This window comes from Mus musculus, chromosome 13 (assembly GCF_000001635.26).
Source record: "Mus musculus strain C57BL/6J chromosome 13, GRCm38.p6 C57BL/6J".
Classification (NCBI taxonomy): domain Eukaryota; kingdom Metazoa; phylum Chordata; class Mammalia; order Rodentia; family Muridae; genus Mus; species Mus musculus.
Window position 1 is genome coordinate 77,042,356 of NC_000079.6, and position 19,458 is coordinate 77,061,813.

The 19,458-nt window shown below is 37.1% G+C and overlaps 1 protein-coding gene across 12 annotated transcripts in view; it reads right to left on the reverse strand.

Moving 5' to 3' along the window:
* Positions 1 to 732: 732 nt before the first annotated feature.
* Positions 733 to 19,458, reverse strand: part of Slf1 (SMC5-SMC6 complex localization factor 1) — a 92,426-nt gene continuing 73,700 nt past the window's right edge. For 7 of the 12 annotated variants that reach the window (XM_011244453.3, XM_017315352.2, XM_017315351.2 and 4 more), the window contains 6 exons: positions 8,794 to 8,939; positions 7,523 to 7,686; positions 6,732 to 6,862; positions 4,755 to 4,847; positions 4,167 to 4,349; positions 736 to 1,675 (listed from right to left, as the gene is read on the reverse strand). In XM_011244453.3, coding sequence (XP_011242755.1) covers positions 1,194 to 1,675; positions 4,167 to 4,349; positions 4,755 to 4,847; positions 6,732 to 6,862; positions 7,523 to 7,686; positions 8,794 to 8,939 — 1,199 coding nt within the window. In that variant the 3' untranslated portion in view covers positions 736 to 1,193. Of the gene's footprint in view, positions 1,676 to 4,166; positions 4,350 to 4,754; positions 4,848 to 6,731; positions 6,863 to 7,522; positions 7,687 to 8,793; positions 8,940 to 8,967; positions 9,518 to 19,458 lie in introns of those variants that run through there. The other 5 variants (XM_006517035.4, NM_134071.3, XM_017315350.2 and 2 more) reach the window with 2 other exon arrangements.

The following is a 19,458-nucleotide window of genomic DNA, read 5'->3' on the forward strand; positions in this document are numbered from 1 at the left end:
GGATGTCAGTGCCATCTTGCAACGGCGAATGTGAGGGCGGCTTCCTACAGATGGGGCCACCCATCTATCTCCAAAATTTTAACCCAGAATTGCTCCTGTCCAAAGGAAATACAGGGACAAAGAGTGGAGCAGAGACTGAAGGAAAGGCCATCCAGAGACTGCCCCACCTTGGGATCCATCCCACATGCAGACACCAAACCCAGATACTATAGCTGATGCCAAGAAGTGCTTGCTGACAGGAGCCTGATACAGCTGTCTCCTGTGAGGCTCTGCCAGATCCTGACCAATACAGATGTGGATGTTTGCAGCCAACCATCAGACTGAGCACAGGGACCCCAATGGAGGAATTAGGGGAAGGACTGAAGGAGCTGAAGGGGCCTTATCTGGTATCAATGGGAGGAGAGGCTCTTGGTCCTGTGAAGGCTTGATGCCCTAATGTAGAGGAATGCTAAGGCTGGAGTGTGTGGGTGGGTGGGGGAGCTCCCTCATAGAAGCAGGGTAAGGGGGGATGGGATAGGGGGTTTGCAGAGGGGAAACCAGGAAAGGGCATAACATTTGAAATGTAAACAAATAAAATACCCAATTAAAAAAATTTTCAGTGTACATAAGTAGGCATTTAAATATATATACTCAAAGTGAACAAAATATAATATGATTTGATTTTATCAGAGAAAGGGTGTGTGTGGGTGTGAGTGTTTTTTTTTTTTTAAAACAACTAAAGACTATGAAACATAATTTAAAGTCCTAGAAAGGTTTATTTTAGAAACACAAAAAAGCAAATGCATCTTAAATATAAAGAACAAACAACTTTTACATGTATATAGAAGCACATTTGAATGAATATCCTTGCCATGATTTTCAGACCTGTAGCACTCAGAGGAAAGGACATTTTGACTTGAAAAAATATTTAAATTAATTTTCTATATATATAATATAAATAAATATTTGAAGAACAAATCTGTTTTTTAAAAATCAGTGAAACCATTTATACCGAACAAAACTACTTCATTTTCTTATTGTATGTTTCTGAGTTAAATCCTGAGCCCATATTTTAGATCTGTAGATGTTTTATAAGTGCTATGAAACTTTGCTGTCAGTGAGTAACTGAAATTAATATTTTTTCCATAAGCTATGGATATACTAAATGACAAAGCATGTTGCACGTTCAGACATCTGATTCATACTTTCTGGCATCATGACAGCTCTGTGATTGACTGACACATCATTTTCAGTGTCACCAGTAAGGCCTCAGTATGCACTCCAGGACATACATTTAGATTCTCAGGCAGCTCTTTAAGAACACTTGGGAGCTTCTTTAATGTCTTTATATTCCTAGCATAAACATCCAATAACCAGTCAGTATGTGCATTGCTGGCTTCTGTATCACTATTGCATGCCATAAGCAACTCATTTAGATGACCTAACCCTTTGAAAGCTAGAATAAATTCTGAGGACAAATCAAATATTGAACAAAAATTAATCAACATCCTACTAAGTAAAAACGAACCAAATTCAAGCTGTTGGTGGTAAAAATGTTTCTGTGTCTTAGCATGAAAGTTGTCCACTGTATCGTCTATATTTGTAATGGCAAATAGTTCTTCCTTGTCCTTAGGGGACAGCACATAATCCAAGGGCAACTCCCCCTTAGAGTTCCTCTGCTGTAAAAGTTCTGGGCCTGTGAAAAAGGAAATGTAAAATGTTAAGAGTAAAACACTTTTATTTTGCCAGGTTAACGGCTGCTTTCTTCCCCCACCTCAGTATAATAAAAGCCTTCCAGGATTCTGTTTATCATCATACTTGCTACTGATTAGCTGCCTACATATATTGTAATTGCCCATACAGACCAATAAAGGTGGGTTTACAAACTGAAAATTCTACTCAACTGACTAATGAATTCTGCTAAAACATAGTCTATATGATAAGTGAAAACAGTTTTTAAAACCTTCCCTGCTGCCAATTAAGAACAAGAAATCCAGTACTCTCAGAAGAAATTAATAAAACACATTAATTAGAACCTTAGGAAAAAAATAGTTTCTTTTCCATTACTGACTAACCACCTGGCAATGTGAAAACTATAAAGACCCTTCACAGATACAGTACAATTTGTATTTTATACTTCTAATGTTTACTGTTCACAAAGGCAAGGGAGTCATAAAAACTTCAAAGTTAATTTTCTAAATTGAACTCAATACTTGATCTATCAAACCAAAGCCGAAACCAAACCAAAACTGAAAAAGCCTGCTATAGTCAGAGTTAGTACTTGCAAAGTACTGAAATGCTCAGGACTCAAGTTCATCCTGAGTATTAGAGGATGACACAAGAAGTGAAAAGCAATGGTCCGTCCATAACAAGGTATAGAAGTGCTCTTTACTCTTATCAATCACAGCTTGTAACCCTTTGTGCAGTCACTCACAGAAATGTAAGCAGCAATATGAAAGTATGGTAGGATACATTATAACACATTGTACCGTCAGAAAGAATAGATTATTAAGCGCTAAAACTCTTAATGATGACTATAACCACAAATATAAAGGCTACATATATATAATTTGTGGGGAAAAAAGAAATTTCAAATGAAAGTTGTATTATCTATTATTTTGTTAACATCTTAAAACAAAAGAAAAATATTTTTCTTATTTCTGTTTGGAAAACATTACAAGTACCTGAAGTAAAGTTTAGCAATATATACTCTTGAAATTATTGCTAGCAAGACTGAAAGTCTTGAAATGAAGAGATTATAAAGCTGCCAGAGTGATAATGTCAAACCATATAAAGGTTCAAACCCAGAATCTGACTAGATAAGTCAACAAATAAACAACCTAGTACAAACAACAACAAAAACAACACAGATGTAATTTAGCCAGTGCACCTTGACAAACCTAAGTACAAGTTAGTTTTCTCTCCTAGATCAGAGACTAACCCACATATGACTCTGTTAGCTAAATCAGCACAGCTGATCTAATATCACACTATGCTAATCAGCTCGAATCCATTAAAGAATACTTCTGATATAATTTACATTATTTGATACAGAAATGAATATTGGCTTGCATGTCAGATTAAATCTTTGAGTACAAGAAAACAGAATACTTAATAGAAAAAAAAACATTGGGTTTATAAAACTAGTAGTATTTAAAAGAGAAGGTAGAAGAACTAAAAATACATCAATTATGAAACAGTGTTGGTAAAACAGACACACTTAGGCCTTTAGGGGGCAGGAGAAGACTATAAATAACCAAGTCTCTTAAGCCATCATGCAATATATCCAGGCTTTCTTAGATACTCATAGGGAAAAAAAAAGGGCACATGGAGAATATGCCTTTTGTTTTTATGCAGAATGAAATGCGTTATTTACAGTATAAAACACATCAAATTCTAAGTTAAAATTAACACAAACAAAACCAATAGTCACACAAATGTTTATGTTTTTCATATTACAAGCTAGTTATCAGGGTTTCGTTTTTAAAACACAAATTAGTCTGAATATTTTGAAGCAAAATTTTGTAATAGTTCAGATGCAGAAATGTTACTAAAAGGGGAGTTGCTGAAGATAAAAATGAATCAGAAAAAGCAGTATATGGGTATGAAGCTTAAGTTATCCTCTTCATAAAAGCCTTGTACTATATTTAACATGACCTGAAAATCCAGCTTCAACTTAGTTGATGGTAAATATAAATGAAAATATCTTAGGCTATCTTTTCCATACTCTATAAAGGAATGTCATATAAAGATAATATTAGCTTAGCCAGTTATACATATATACACACCACATACATATGTAATAAAAAATGGAAAACCGAAGTAGTCATAAGAAGCACTCAATCCACTTATTAACAAGCTTTCAGAAATTATCACTTCACAAAGATACCATATACATTAAGTTAAAGCAATATTTAAAACCAACAGCTTCAACTGCAAAAATATACTTTCATACATGAATGTTAATAGGTTTTAACAATATATATATTATAAAATGGTGCTTACAACAATTAATACAAGGTGTCTGTATTTAGGAGACATTTTGTCTTTACTTTCTCATTATATTTTATATAAAATAAAAGCACCTTTTCTTACAGACTTTTCAATATAAAATATTATCTGCCTCTGAGGAAGTCATCAAAAACCTAGATAATTTCCCGAAAGCCCTGTAACAGGAACGCACTCACCCCCACGCTGTAGAAGCAGCTTGCCAATCTCCACATGTCCGTTTGACAGCGCATCATGCAAAGGCGTCACCCCGTCCACTTGAGTGAGCAGATCCACCTCTGGACAACGCTGCAGAATTTCCTGGACACACTCCGTGTTGCCATAGTTGCAGGCTTCATGCAAAGGCGTCCAGCCAGCATTGTCTAAATTAGAAATTAAGGCAAGTTTTAAAACAGCAGAAGTACTGTTGGTTGCAAAGTATTGATATTCCACAAGTCCCCTCTATTACTCTGTAGGAGCTTCATATATGAAAAACAGCATTGGTGAAAACGAGCCCACTGTAATCATGTTTCTACTTAAAAATGAAAATAAATAAAAAGAAATTTTAAACATTAATATTGGAATATGACCAGAAAATTGCTTCTAAAATATTTTATATTATTAGCTCTAAATTATCACATAGTGAATTATTTCAGTTTGGCTAGTAACTATTTTAGAAATATTTTTAGTAAATTTAGTTAAATGATTTTTCTTAATACGATATAAAACTATTTTGTATAACAAATTGTACGATGCTGAAGGAGGACACAAAGACTTAGAGATCTTACCTTTAACATTGATGTCTATTCCTGGCAAAGACAGAAGGATAATCAATTTCTCCACTTGGTTTTTTATGCAAACTCTATGCAGAGCTGTTTCCCCTGACATAAAAAATTAATAGATTATTCCAGAGAAGACAAGATATCAACTAAAGAAAATAACAAAGGCCATGAACTAGAAGGTCTGGACCCATGCCAGACTGGTTTAAACATCTCTTGAATTAAAAACAAGAAAAGGAAGAAGGAGAGGTGGGGTGGGAGGAAGCCCAGTAGCCCAGAGCTTCTGCTCTGTCAGCAGCTCCGCAATGATTCTACAAGGGAAGCTCTACACAGCCATTGTCTCTCCCAGTTCAAGGTTAAAGCTTCAGTCCTGCTAGACAAACCCCAGATGACCAGACAACACCAGAAATACTTGGTTTGTAGCAATAAAAGTTTTAAAGTGCAACTGCCCTCTCTTAAATTTATTCATGAATCTACGCTAAAATGTATAGCTCTTTCTTATACAGCATTTATAGCTTAATTCAAATGAATGTTTCTAGCTAAGCACGAGTGCCTCTACATACTCAAGTACAATTCAGAACTTCAAATCCATTAACAGATGGCTTGCTGCTTCTCAATAGGCTGTCTGGCTTGGCTACAGCCGCACGGAGGGAGAAATGTAAGAATCTTAATATAAACACCACACACACACACACACACACACACACACACACACACACACACACACACACACACACACACACGCTGAAGAGTCCCTAAGTACCATTTAAAGCTGAACAGCAGCAGCACATAGAATGGCACAGTTTTTGATGGAGGACTGCAATAAATTGCTGTTGGTCAAAATTTCCAACTGCTGCTTGAACTAAGATTAATAAAATATAAGACATAATTTGACACTAAGGAAAATGGCTAAATACTTACCAATGACTACATAGGAAACAAAATGCATCATGGGCATTATTTGTTCCTGTTATATAAAATACTGGTAGCACATTTTTATACTACTCAATTTTACAGAGTATCTCTGCAACTTCTACTAAACATTTATTCTACATGCAAAGTTCTCCCCCATTTCTCAATTTTCTTTCTCTCCCAACTCCTGCTATTCAGCCTAAATTCATTCATATTCATTTTACTTCTGAACAATAAAACGAAGAAAAGAGACACTGATCTTTGAAGTGAATATCTGAATTGTCATCGAATAGTCTTCATATTTTGAGCTTCATGGGCTCATAATATAAATGTCTATCCCATGGAACAATTATAAAAGCTTTGCTGTCACTGTTTTCATGAGCTAATCCATAGCATGAGTTAATACATATGATATATTCTATAAACAGAATAACTTATAAACCTAGCAATTTAGTTTATCCAAGTAGAGCTCCCTTGTAGATAACATATTTTCAGGTTACAAGACATCTAAGTAAAAGGGGTGCGAGAGAAAATTATTACAGCACTATTCTTGGAATACAATCCATTAGGTACTTAGGCTGCTGTACAGTTAGAACCAAAAGCCAAACACATTTCTGTCTGGGCTCAGTGCCTAGAAGAAAGGAGCCCATATGCTTAACACAGCTATGTAACATAGCCTACTCCTCATTCTTTGTTCACAAAATGTCTATGACTGAAAAGAGATGAAGAATGAATTATACTTTCAAATCAGAAGACACTGATTCTAAGCAGCACAGGTTGATGTGGAATTGCAAAGTAAGAAGGGCAGGTCTGGAATGGGCTCAGGGAGCTCACAGCATCTGGAAAGGCAGGGTGAGAAAGGCAGGGCTAGTCTATTACATCAGCTACTAAATGACCACTTCTTCTGTATACAGAAGAGTTCAAGAAAATATTACATTATCCATTAAACTATTTCCTGGACTTAGTTCAATATTTAAGTTTAAACATTCATTAGGGCAAATGTGTGAGATTTCCAAATACTGACTACAAGGACAGAAAGTACTTAATATGAGTTAGTTCAGATACTTGGGGTACCTTTCAGATTAGTTTTATGAAAATTCATCTTTGTAACCAAAGATGGGCAATTCTCCTTGGAACATGACAATTCCTCTGACTTCTTTTTCAATTTTTTCAATGATGAGGAACATTTAGCACGGTTTAACTCTCTGAAAAGAAAGAAAACCAAGAAAAGCTTGTTTTTCAGTAAGTCATGCCAGCATACATAAGATAGTATTTTTCTTCCTTTAAAATGTATCCTGCTTTGAACTCATTCAATCATACTGCTTTCCAGCCTTTAGAGTAAAGTCAGCTACATGAGAACAAATTTTGATGCATTAATTTTTACTTTATTAGTCTATATCTCCAACTGCTCAGTAAAAAGGTAATGAGTGTAGAACGCTGGGCAAGGAGGAAACTAAGTAAATCAGATTTTGTAGAGGAAATAAAGCTGAAAGTTACATTAGAGTGCAGGCCTCCAGATTTCCCAATCAAGAAGTCTTTCATTTTCAGAAAGTATAGCATCTCATATGCATCTAAAACCTTATTTATACTACCTATAACAAAGTTGAACTTTCTGTTTCAGACAACATTCTTATGAAGACTTTATTAATAGTTTCATTTCTTTCAGGAAGCACTTAGTAGGAAGGAAGTATGGTCATTGTATTACAGTAAAAGAAAAGTGCTGATCTTATTTATTTATAGGTCCAAAATTGAGTTTTCTCTCAATCATATGTAGACAATACCCAAAATAAACTAAAGCACCAGGAATTTCAGAAAAAAGACCATATTCCAAAACAAAGTGCAGCTGCAGCAACAACACTACTTACAGGAGCTCTGGCCGACCTTCTGCTTGTTTCCGTTTTGCACCATTCAGCATTAGTAATGCTCTTTGAGACTCTAGGCAAGGCCGCTGGCAGAGTTTTTTTGGACTCTGCATCTTTCCAGCCCCATGTATGTCCATTTTTCCCAAAATTGGCAAATAGGAATCTATCTGTTGCAAAATAATATTATATCATTCACAACTACAAAGACAGCAAAAGGGATTACTTCATTATTTTGCTATAAAGTCTGGGTATATTTTCTTGATTTCATAACTAGGTTGCAACATGATCTTCTCCAAGCATGACTAAATATTAACACTGCCAGTTCTGTGTAATTATCTATGTAATTATTTTGTCAATATCTTATAGATGATGATACCATTTAGGAAAAAATTATACTTTCCAGTTGAGTCTTAATACTCATTTCGGAAAGTTCTTTTGATTAAGTCTCACATCCAACTTACATATTTTATACTTAAAGACTTATAGTCAAAAGGTATTTTGTTATTTCTATTTTGCTAATGGATTGTTTTCAAGAGAAAGGTAAGTCCAGAATAAATGGGACAAGGAGTGAAACTACTCTTCCACCAGTCCTGTTGCAAAGCAGTTTGCCCAGTGTCACAATAAACAATGGACTTGGCATTTGCTGAAGAAGTGCTAGGGCATTAGAACTTAGTACCTAACATGACCAAGACAAAAGAGGTGGGAACAAATGCAGCTTATATATACATGTATATATGTAGGATACATCTTTCCAAGTTTTCCTTTTCAAATATCAAATTCAACAAATTCTTGGATATGGTTTTAAAATATATATTATGACAAAAGTCAAAATTACTTTTTTATACTATTCCCCCAAATAATTAAATCTATTCCTTAAAAGATTTACTTTTATTATTTATTTATTTAACGTGTGTGTGTGTGTGTGTGTGTGTGTGTGTGTGTTTAGGGGGTAGATGCACACTACTGTGCCTGAAGCCAGAAGATCCATACATTCTAGGATCTGAAATTGGGTCCTCTGAAAGAACTTCAAGTGATTTGAACCATGGAGCCATCTCTCCAGTGCCCCACTAATGTATTTTTGAGAAAAATCAAAACAAAAAACAAAACTAACAAACAAAAAACCCCGGCTCCTTAATGTGTTGGAAGATTTATAAGTTGTGTTTTGTCTACTTACGAGAAATAACTAAGAATTAAAACTGAACTCATGAACTAACTTCTTAAAAAATAAAACAAAACAAACAAAGAAACAACCCCCTGAGTAGGGCAGAGCTTACTATTTTCTGAAGAGAGAGTGGCTCAGTGCACGTACTAGTGGGGCCCTGTAAGCACAGCTTTTTAAAAATTGCTTCTGCAACAAACATTTGAAGCCAGGAAGATGAAAAGGAACAAATGAAGATCTCTAGTTCTTTTGAAGAAAAGTCTATAAAAACAAGTAAATATAGTTATTGCTACATCTTATACATTTCCCCCATATCTTCACTATGGATTGTGCTCAACTGAGTGACATTTCTTAAGCCAATAAACTTTTGTTAAAATTTAAAACAATATAGATGGTTTTATATAAACATTTTATATGAAACACTTATATACTTATACATATTCTATACACACATACATTGCTCCTTGTTTTTCATTTTTTTATGGTACATATGGCAGCATTTGAAAAATAAGCAGCATCACTTTATCAGGGAGTGGATTCCCATGTCATCCATTGAATGATACTTATTTTCTGCTAAAGTTTCTATATAAATAGCAGCACACATTCAGAAAAGTAGACCCCTTCCTGCATCTCACCTGGGCAGCACAGTAGAGTTGCCCCCTCATGGGGTAATTGGCCCCACCCCTTGCTGGTAAGGGAGAGCTGGGCAAAGGGTGTGAGAGCAGGAGAGATGGCCCCATCCCTAGCAGGAACAGTGCTGAAGAGCTGGCCCAGATGGCTTGAGCCCAGGAGGAGGTAGAGTTAGTTCAGCCTTTTGCTAGCTGCCACAAACAGGAGAGCTGAACAAAAAACCAAGGCTGTAAGTTGGCTCACCCTAATATTTATCCCATTTATGAATTGCTGGACTGTATGAAGGGGCCGAACCTCATGGATATCTGAGAGGAGTCCAAATGAGGATCAAATATTGATCATATAGCTGAAGCCAGAGGCCTCGAATCACATCAGTGATTCATTGTACTGAACATTTGCAAGTAAAGCTGTTGAGCAAACCTGTGGGACATACTACAGCCAGATTTATTCTTCTAATTTTTATTTCCTGTTTTGTTTTCTTTTGGAGGTTGCAAGGGCAGAGGGCAGATATGGAGGGATGGGGAGATGGGTGGGATTGTGGTGTACGAGGTGACATGCACAAAGAATCAATAAAAAAAATAAAAAAGAATAGCAGTATAAATAACACAATGGAATGACAAAGAATGGAATCAACCAGTAGGATACTAAAAGAGCTATCATTAAATAACAAGACATGATATAAAAAAGTTGTGACACATAGATCAATGGAGTAAAAAAAGGCCCAGAAAGAAGGCTTAGGCTCCTATAGTCAACTGGTTTTTGACACAGATGCCTTCAAGAACTAGTGTTTGGAAAACTAAATATATGCATTAGATCCTCATTTCACATCAAACATCAACTCAAAATGAACATACACCTTAACAAGACTTAAAACTTTCAACCATTAGAGAAAAAAAAAAACCTTTCGATAATAGAAGCACAGGAGGGACTTTCTGCATACAACTGTACTGCTCAGGAAATAAAGGCAACAACTGACAAATGGAGCCTCATGTAAAGAATGCCTCCTGACTGAGAGAAAATGAAAAGATAGCCTCCTGACTGAGAGAAAACTCTTGGCCACAGTAAACTAATTTCAGCATTCAAAACACTTCATGGAAAGTCCTGAAAAAATACGAGAAGCATTTTTTGTTTGTACCCTTCTGCATCATATAAAAAGTGTGTACTTGAATTTCTGCTACACTATAAATAAAAATGTGTTGAGTGTATGAATGAAACGTAAATATTTTGACTGAAATTATTAGTAAATATAAAAATTATTTAAGAAGTCTGAATTATAGAAAGAACAAAAAAAATTAAAAGACGCAAAACATTTAGAAAACTATCAGGAAAAATATATTGACATATCTAAAAAAGGGCACACATGGCTTATTAAGGGTTTCCTGAGATATGAAATATTAAGTTGTGATATAAATTCTAATTTTTTAATAATACAATTCATTCGTTGTGAATCTCATCTATGTATATAATGCTTAGTTCCCTTCCAGGCCTACTAGCTATCTCCTATCTACAAGTCACCAGCATATGTTCATGTCTGGGTTTTGTTTTGTTTTATTTTTTGTTTTTTGCATCCACCAATTTAACCAGGGCATCTGTATGACCCTGAGATTGTTGGAATGACATGTTTTCTATAACATCAAAGCCATAAGAAATTAGTTTAACTCAAAGATAAGCAAATGGAATATAAACAAAATGTTATTAGAACACAGATATTATATATTATTATTTTGTGTAAGGTTGTTTTCTTACTACAATTTCTTAGTCCTAAAGAGCAAGGGATATTTACATATTTTACATAAATGGGAAAGCTAATCCCCAGTTAATGCTAGTCTCTCAAGAATTTCAATTAGAATAAAAATCAAATTTCAGATAGCTGTCAGAAGTATTGGGAAAAAACAAACTATAGCTTTCATGTGGAACTGATGGCCATGAGATCTAATGAAAAGAAAGGATTATACCTGACTTCTGCAATACATACTGCCTTAATTCTCAAAAAACAACTATAAGGTTCAGCAACTATACTAAATGTGAACAGGAAAGGCGGATCACTACCTTAAAATGAAAATAATACAATGGTTAAATCATCTATCTTTACTAATGAGTCAGAAAATACAAAGTAATTGAACCCTTTCAGGCCTTCATCTTCAGGCAGTAGGCAGAACTGAGACTTAGACCTCTGCCCACTTTTCCCTACAGAGGAGAATCAGCCTCCAGAGAGGGCTCTGACTATGTGACCAGGTGAGAATGCCATTTTGTATCCCGGGTCCCTCAGAGTCCAGTCTGCCCAGGATAGTGCATGGACTGCAGAAGCAACACAGCTTCTGGGACAGGGTCCCTTTCTGGTCTTAATCTTCAGCCAGGAGGCAGAGCTGAGCTCCAGACCTCTGTGCACCTTCCTGGCAAGAGGAGAGCTTGCCTGCAGAGAGTACTCTGACCACTGAGACTAAGGAGAGAGCTGGACTCCCAGGAGTGCTGACAGAGGCTAACAGAGTCACAGGAGGAACAAACTCTAGCCAGAGAAACTATAACAACTAACACCAGAGATTACCAGATGGTGAAAGGCAAACATAAGAATCTTACTAATAGAAACCAAGATCACTCAGCATCATCAGAACCCAGCACTCCCAACACAGCAAGTCCTGGATACCCCAAAACACCCGAAAAGCAAGATTTGTATTTAAAATCATATCTCATGATGCTGGTAGGGGACTTTAAGAAGGATATTAATAACTCACTTAAAGAAATACAGGAAGACACGGCTAAACAGGTAGTAGGCCTTAAGGAGGAAGCACAAAAATCCCTTAAAAGAATCACAGGAAAACACAACCAAACAGGTGATGGAATTGAACAAAACAATCCAAGATCTAAAAATGGAAGTAGAAACAATGAAGAAATGTAAATGGAGACAACTCTGGAGATAGAACCCTAGGAAAGAAATCTGGAACCATAGATGTGAGAATCAGCAACAAAATACAAGAGATGGAAGAGAGAATCTCAGGTGCAGAAAATTCCAGAGAGAACATGGACACAACAATCAAACAAAATGCAAAATGCAAAAAGATACTGACTCTAAACATCTAGAAAATCCAGGACACAATGAGAAGATCAAACCTACGGATAATAGGAGTAGACGAGAATGAAGATTTTCAACTTAAAGGGCCAGTAAATATCTTCAAAAAATTATAGAAGAAAAATTCCCAAACCTAAAGAAAGAGATGCCCATGAACATACAAGAAGCTTAGAGAGCTCTAAATAGACTAGACCAGAAAAGAAATTCCCCCCGACACATAATAATCAGAACAACAAATATACTAAATAAAGACAGAATACTAAAAGCAGTAAGGGAAAAAGGTCAAGTAACATATAAAGGCAGACCTATTAGAATTACACCAGACTTCTCACCAGAGACTATGAAAGCCAGAAGATCCTGGACAGATGTTATAAAGAGACCCTAAGAGAACACAAATGCCAGCCCAGGCTACTATACCCAGCAAAACTCTCAATTCCCATAGATGGAGAAACCAAAGTATTCCATGACAAAACCCAATTCACACAATATCTTTCCATGAATCCAGCCCTTCAAAGGATAATAAAGAAAAAATACCAACAAAAGGACAGAAATTACACCCCAGAAAATGCAAGAAAGTAATCCTTCAACAAACCTAAAAGAAGATAGCCAGAAGAACAGAAGCCGCAAGAACAGAAGCCCAACTCTAACAACAAAAATAACAGGAAGGAACAATTACTTCTCCTTAATATCTCTTAATATCAATGGACTCAATTCCCCAATAAAAAGACATAGACTAACAGACTGGCCACAAAAACAGGACCCAGCATTTTGCTGCTTACAGGAAACCCACCTCAGGGAAAAAGACAGACAATACCTCAGAGTGAAAAGCTGGAAAACAATTTTCCAAGCAAATGGTCCAAAGAAACAAGCTGGAACAGCCATTCTAATATCGAATAAAATCGACTTCCAACCCAAATTTATCAAAAAAGACAAGGAGGGGCACTGCATACTCATCAAAGGTAAAATCTTCTAAGATGAACTCTCGATTCTGAATATCTATGTTCCAAATGCAAGGGCTGCCACATAAATTAAAGAAACATTAGTAAAGCTCAAAGCACACAATGCACTGCACACAATAATAGTGGGAGACTTCAACACCCCACTCTTATCACTGGACAATCCTGGAAACAGAAACTAAATAGAGACACTTTGAAACTAACAGAAGTTATGAAACAAATGGATTTAACAGATATCTACAGAACATGTTATCCTAAAACAAAAGGTTATACCTTCTTCTCAGCACCTCATGGTACCTTCTCCAAAACTGACCACATAATCAGTCATAAAACAGGTTTCAAGAGATACAAAAACATTGAAATTATCACATGCATCCTATGATATCACCACAGATTAAGGCTGATCTTCAATAACAACATAAATAATAGAAAGTCAACATTCACATGGAAGCTGAAGAACGCTCTACTCAATGATACCTTGGGTCAAGGAAGAAATAAAGAAAGAAATTAAAGGCTTTTTAGAGTTAAATGAAAATGAAGCCACAACATACCCAAACTTATGGGACACAATGAAAGCATTCCTAAGAGGAAAACTCATAGCTCTGAGTGCCTCCAAAAAGAAACTAGAGAGAGCATACACTAGTAGCTTAACAGCACACCTGAAAGCTCTAGAACAAAAGGAAGCAAATACACACAAGAGGAGTAGACGGAGGAAATAATCAAACTCAGGGCTAAAATCAACCATGTGGAAATAAAAAGAACTATTCGAAAAATCAACCAAACCAGGAGTTGGTTCTTTAAGAAAATCAACAAGATAGATAAACCCTTACCCAGACTAACAAGAGGGCACGGGGATAGTATCCTAATTAACAAAATCAGAAATAAAAAGTGAGACATAACAACAGAACACGAGGAAATCCAAAATATCATCAGATCCTACTACAAAGGATCAACAAAACTGGAAAATCTGGATGAAATGGACAAATTTCTAGACAGATACCAGGTACCAAAATTAAATCAGGATCAGATTGATGATCTAAACAGTGCCATAGCCCCTAAAGAAATAGAAGTAGTCATTAATAGTCTCCCAACAACAACAACAACAAAAAAGTCAAGGATCATATGGGTTTTCTGCAGAGTTCTCTAAGACCTTAAAAGAAGACCTAATTCCAATTTTCCTGAAAGTATTCTGCAAAATAGAAAAGAAGGTACTCTACCCAATTCATTCTATGAAGCCACAATTTTTTTGATACCTAAACCACATAAAGATCCGACAAAGAAAGAGAACTTCAACCAATTTCCCTTATGAATATCAATGCAAAAATATGGGGAACAAAATACCCATGGAAGGAGTCACAGAGACAAAGTTTGGAGCTGAGAGGGAAAAAAGGACCATCCAGAGACTGCCTCACCCGGGGATCCATCCTATATACAATCACCAAACCCAGACACTATTGCATATAGCAAGATTTTGCTGACAGGACCCTGATATTGTTGTCTCTTTTGAGGCTATGCCAGTGCCTGGCAAATACAGAAGTGGATCCTCACAGTCATCTATTAGAAGGAACACAGGGCCCCTAATGAAGGAGCTAGAGAAAGTACTCAAGGAGCTAAAGGGGTCTGCAACCATGTAGGAGGAGCAACGATATGAACTAAGCAGTACCCCCCAGAACTGTGTCTCTAGTTGCATATGTAGCTGTCTATCAATGGGAGGAGAGGCCCTTCTTCTTGCGAAGATCATATGCCCCACTACAGGGGAATGCCAGGGCCAGGAAGAGCGAGTGGGTGGGTTGGGGAGCAGTGTGTGTGGGGGTTATAAGGGGCTTTGGGGATAGCATTTAAAATGTAAATGAAGAAAATATCTAATAAAAAATTTATTACATAAAAAATTAAATAATATTCTCGCTAACCTAATCCAAGAACACATCAAAACGATCATTCATCATAATCAAGTCGGCTTCATTGCAGGGATGCAGGAATGGTTTAGTATACAGAAATCCATCAATGTAATCCACTATATAAACAAACTCAAAGACAAAAACCACATGGTCATCTAATTAGAGGCTGAGAAAGCATTTGACAAAATCCAACACACACTCATGATAAAAGTCTAGGAAAAATCAGGAATTCAAGACCCATACCTAAACATAATAAAAGCAATATATGGCAAACCAATAGCCAACATCAAAATAAATGAAGAGAAAGTTGAAGCAATCCCACTAAAATCAGGGAGTAGACAAGGCTGGTCACTTTCTCCCTACCTATTGAATATAGTACTGCAAGTCCTAGCCAGAGGAATTCGACAACAAAAGGAGATCAAGGGGATACAAATTGGAAAGGAAGAAGTCATAATATCACTATTTGCAGATGATATAACAGTATACATAAGTGACTCAAAAAATTCCACCAGAGAACTCCTAAACCAGATAAACAGCTTCAGTGAAATAGCTGGATAAAAAATTAACTCAGACAAATCAGTGTCCTTTCTCTACATAAAGGATGAACAGGCTGAGAAAGAAATTAGGGAAAGAACACCCTTCACAATAGTCACAAAAAATATAAAATACCTTTGTGTGACTCTAACTAAGGAAGTAAAAGATTTGTCTCTGAAGAAAGAAATCGAAGATCTCAGAAGATGGAAAGATCTCCCATGCTCATGGATTGGCAGGATCAATATAGTAAAAACGGCCATCTTGGTGATAGCAATCTACAGACTCAATGCAATCCCTATCAAAATTCCAACTCAATTCTTCACAGTGTTATAAAGGGCAATCTGCAAATTAATGCGGAATAAGAAAAAACCTAGGATTGCAAAAAATATTCTCAACAATAAAAGAACCTCTTTTGGAGTCACTATGCCTGACCTCAAGCTGTACTACAGAGCAATTGTGGTAAGAACTGCATGGTACTGGTACAGTGACAGACAGGTAGATCAGTGCAATAGAATTGAAGACCCAGAAATGAACCCACACACCTATGGTCACTTGATTTTTGACAAGGGGGCTAAAACTATCCAATGGAAAATAGACAGCATTTTCAACAAATGGTGCTGGCACAACTGGCAGTTATCATGTAGAAGAATGCGAATCCATCCATTTTTATCTCCTTGTACAAAGCTCAAGTCTAAGTGGATCAAGGGACTCCACAGAAAGCCAGAGACATTGAAACTTATAGAGGAGAAAGTGGGGAAAAGCCTCAAAGATAAGGGCACAGGGGAAAAAAATTCCTCAATAGAACAATGATTTGTTTTGTAAGATCAAGAATCGATAAATGGGACTTCATAAAATTTCAAAGCTTCTGTAAGTCAAAAGATACCATCAATAACATAAAAAAGCCACCAGAGATTGGGAAAGGATCTTTCCCAATCCTAAATCAGAGAGGGGGACCAATATCCAATATATACAAAGAACTCAAAATACTGGACTCTAGAAAATCAAATAACCCCTTTAAAAAATGGGGCACAGAGCTAAGCAAGGAATTCTCAACTGAGGAATGACTGAATGACTGAGAAGCACCTGAAAAAATGTTTAACATCCTTAATCATCAGGGAAATGCAAATCAAAACAACCCTCAGATTCCACCTCACATGACTAAGATAAAAAATTCAGGTGACAACAAATGCTGGCCAGGATGTGGAAAAAGAAGAACACTCCTCCATTGTTGGTGGGATTGCAAGTTGGAAATCAGTCTTGCGGTTCCTCAGAATACTGCACATAGTACTACTGGAAGATCCCGCAATACCTCTCCTGGGTATATACCCAGATGATGTTCCAACTTGTAATAAGAACATATACTCCACTATGTTCATAGCAGTCTTATTTATAATAGCCCGAACCTGGAAAGAACTCAGATATCCCTCAACAGAGGAATATATACAGAAAATGTGGTACATTTATACAATGGAGTACTAGACAGCTTTTTTTTGGGGGGGGGGAGGGGTCAAGACAGGGTTTCTCTGTATAGCTCTGGATGTCCTGGAACTCACTTTGTAGACCAGGCTGGCCTCGAACTCAAAAGTCCACCTGCCTCTGCCTCCAGAGTACTGGGATTAAAGGCATGAGCCACCAAGCCCGGCTCTAGTCAGCTATTTTTAAAAACAATGATATGCACTCACCGATAACCGGATATTAACTCAGAAACTTAGACTACCCAAGATACAATTTGCAAAACACATGAAACTCAAGAAGGAAGACCAAAGTGTGGATGCTTCATTCCTTCTTAGATTGGGAAACAAAATTCCCCTGGAAGGAGTTACAGAGACAAAATTTGGAGCTCAGAGAGAAGAAAGAACCACCCAGAGACTGCCCTACCCGGGGATCCATCCCATATATAACCACCAAACCCAGACACTATTGCATATGCCAACAAGAGTTTGCTGACAGAACCCTGATATAGCTCTCTCTTGTGAGGCTATGCCAGTGCCTGGCAAATACAGAAGTGGATGTTCACAGTCATGTATTGGATGGAGCACAAAGCCCCTAGAGGAAGTACCCAAGCAGGTAAAGGGGTCTGCAACCCTATAGGAAGATCAACAATATGAAATAACCAGTACCCCCCAGAACTGTGTCTCTAGTTGTATATGTTGAAGATGGCCCTAGTCGGCCATCAGTGGGAGGAAAGGCCCTTCTTCTTGAGAAGTTCATATGCCCCAGTACAGGGCAATGCCAGGGCCAGGAAGCGGGAGTGGGTGGATTAGGGATCATGGCGGGGGTGGGGGGAGAGGCTATATGGGACTTTAGGGATAGCATTTGAAATGTAAATGAAAAAATATCTAATAAATAATTTAAAAAGTAATTGAACTACAGAATAATTCAAAGAAATGTAAAGAAGAAAAGAAACCCAAACAAAACAGGTGGGAATTACCAGAGAGAAATACCAGCCACAGCAACCAAAGAAACTGGGAAACAATAATGTTCAAAAAGATTTTTCATAAAGATTTGAACAGAAGGCCATTAGTAAAATACATGGAAATTTCTGTTGTTCTAAAATCTACATGATAGCTAAATACTTCAATTATATTTTGAATACAGAAAAGCTGCTAAGATTAAACTATTCACTTTATTCCTGTCTCTTGACAAATATTAAACACTAAGCTCTGTTGAGCAAGAACTTATGTGATTGCTTGTCCCACAGGGAGTGACACTAGTAGGAGGCTAGCCTTGGTGGAGTATGTGTGGCCTTGTTGAGAGAAGTGTATCATAGTTGTGGCAGGTTTTGAGGTCTCCTATGCTCAAGCTAAGTCCAGTGAGGCATACACTGTCCTCTGCTGCCTCTGGATCAAGATGTAGAACTCTCAGCTACTTCTTTAGCACCTTGTCTACTTGCATGCTGCTATGTTTCCTTCCATGACTATATTAGACTCAATCTCTAAAACTGCAAGCAAGCACCAATTAAATGTTTGTTTGTTTTTTTGAATAAGAATTGTGTCATGGTCATTGTGTCTCTTCGCAGCAATAAAAACCTGACTAAGGAAATGGTTTACCCATTCCATAATTTGAAACCTAGGAAATCAATTCTACATGTGTGTGTGTGTTTCATTACAGGTACTTATTTAGAATCTGGATTATATAATCTCTCTGTCTCTCTCTGTCTCTCTCTCTGTCTCTCTCTGTCTCTCTGTCTCTCTCTGTCTCTCTCTGTCTCTCTCTCTCTCTCTCCCTCACACACACACACACACACACACACACACACACAAAAATTAGTATCTATGGATTATTTTGTAAAATTTGTTCTCCTACCGCATGGATCTCAAGAATGAAATTCAGGTTATTCAGCCTGGCAGCAAGTACCTTTGTCGAGTGTACCAGCTAGTTTTGTGTCAACTTGACACAAGCTGGAGTTATTACAGAAAAAGGATCTTCAGTTGGGGGACTGCCTCCATAAGATCCAGCAGCGGGGCATTTTCTCAATAAGTCATCAAGGCGGAAGGGCCCCTTGTGGGTGGGACCATCTCTGGGCTGGTAGTCTTGGTTGTATAAGAGAGCAGGCTGAGCAGGCCAGTGGGAACAAGCCTGTAAGTAACATCCCTCCATGGCCTCTGTATCAGCTCCTGCTTCCTGACCTGCTTAAGTTCCAGTCCTGACTTCCTTGGTGATGAACCGCAGTGTGGAAGTGTAAGCTGAATAAA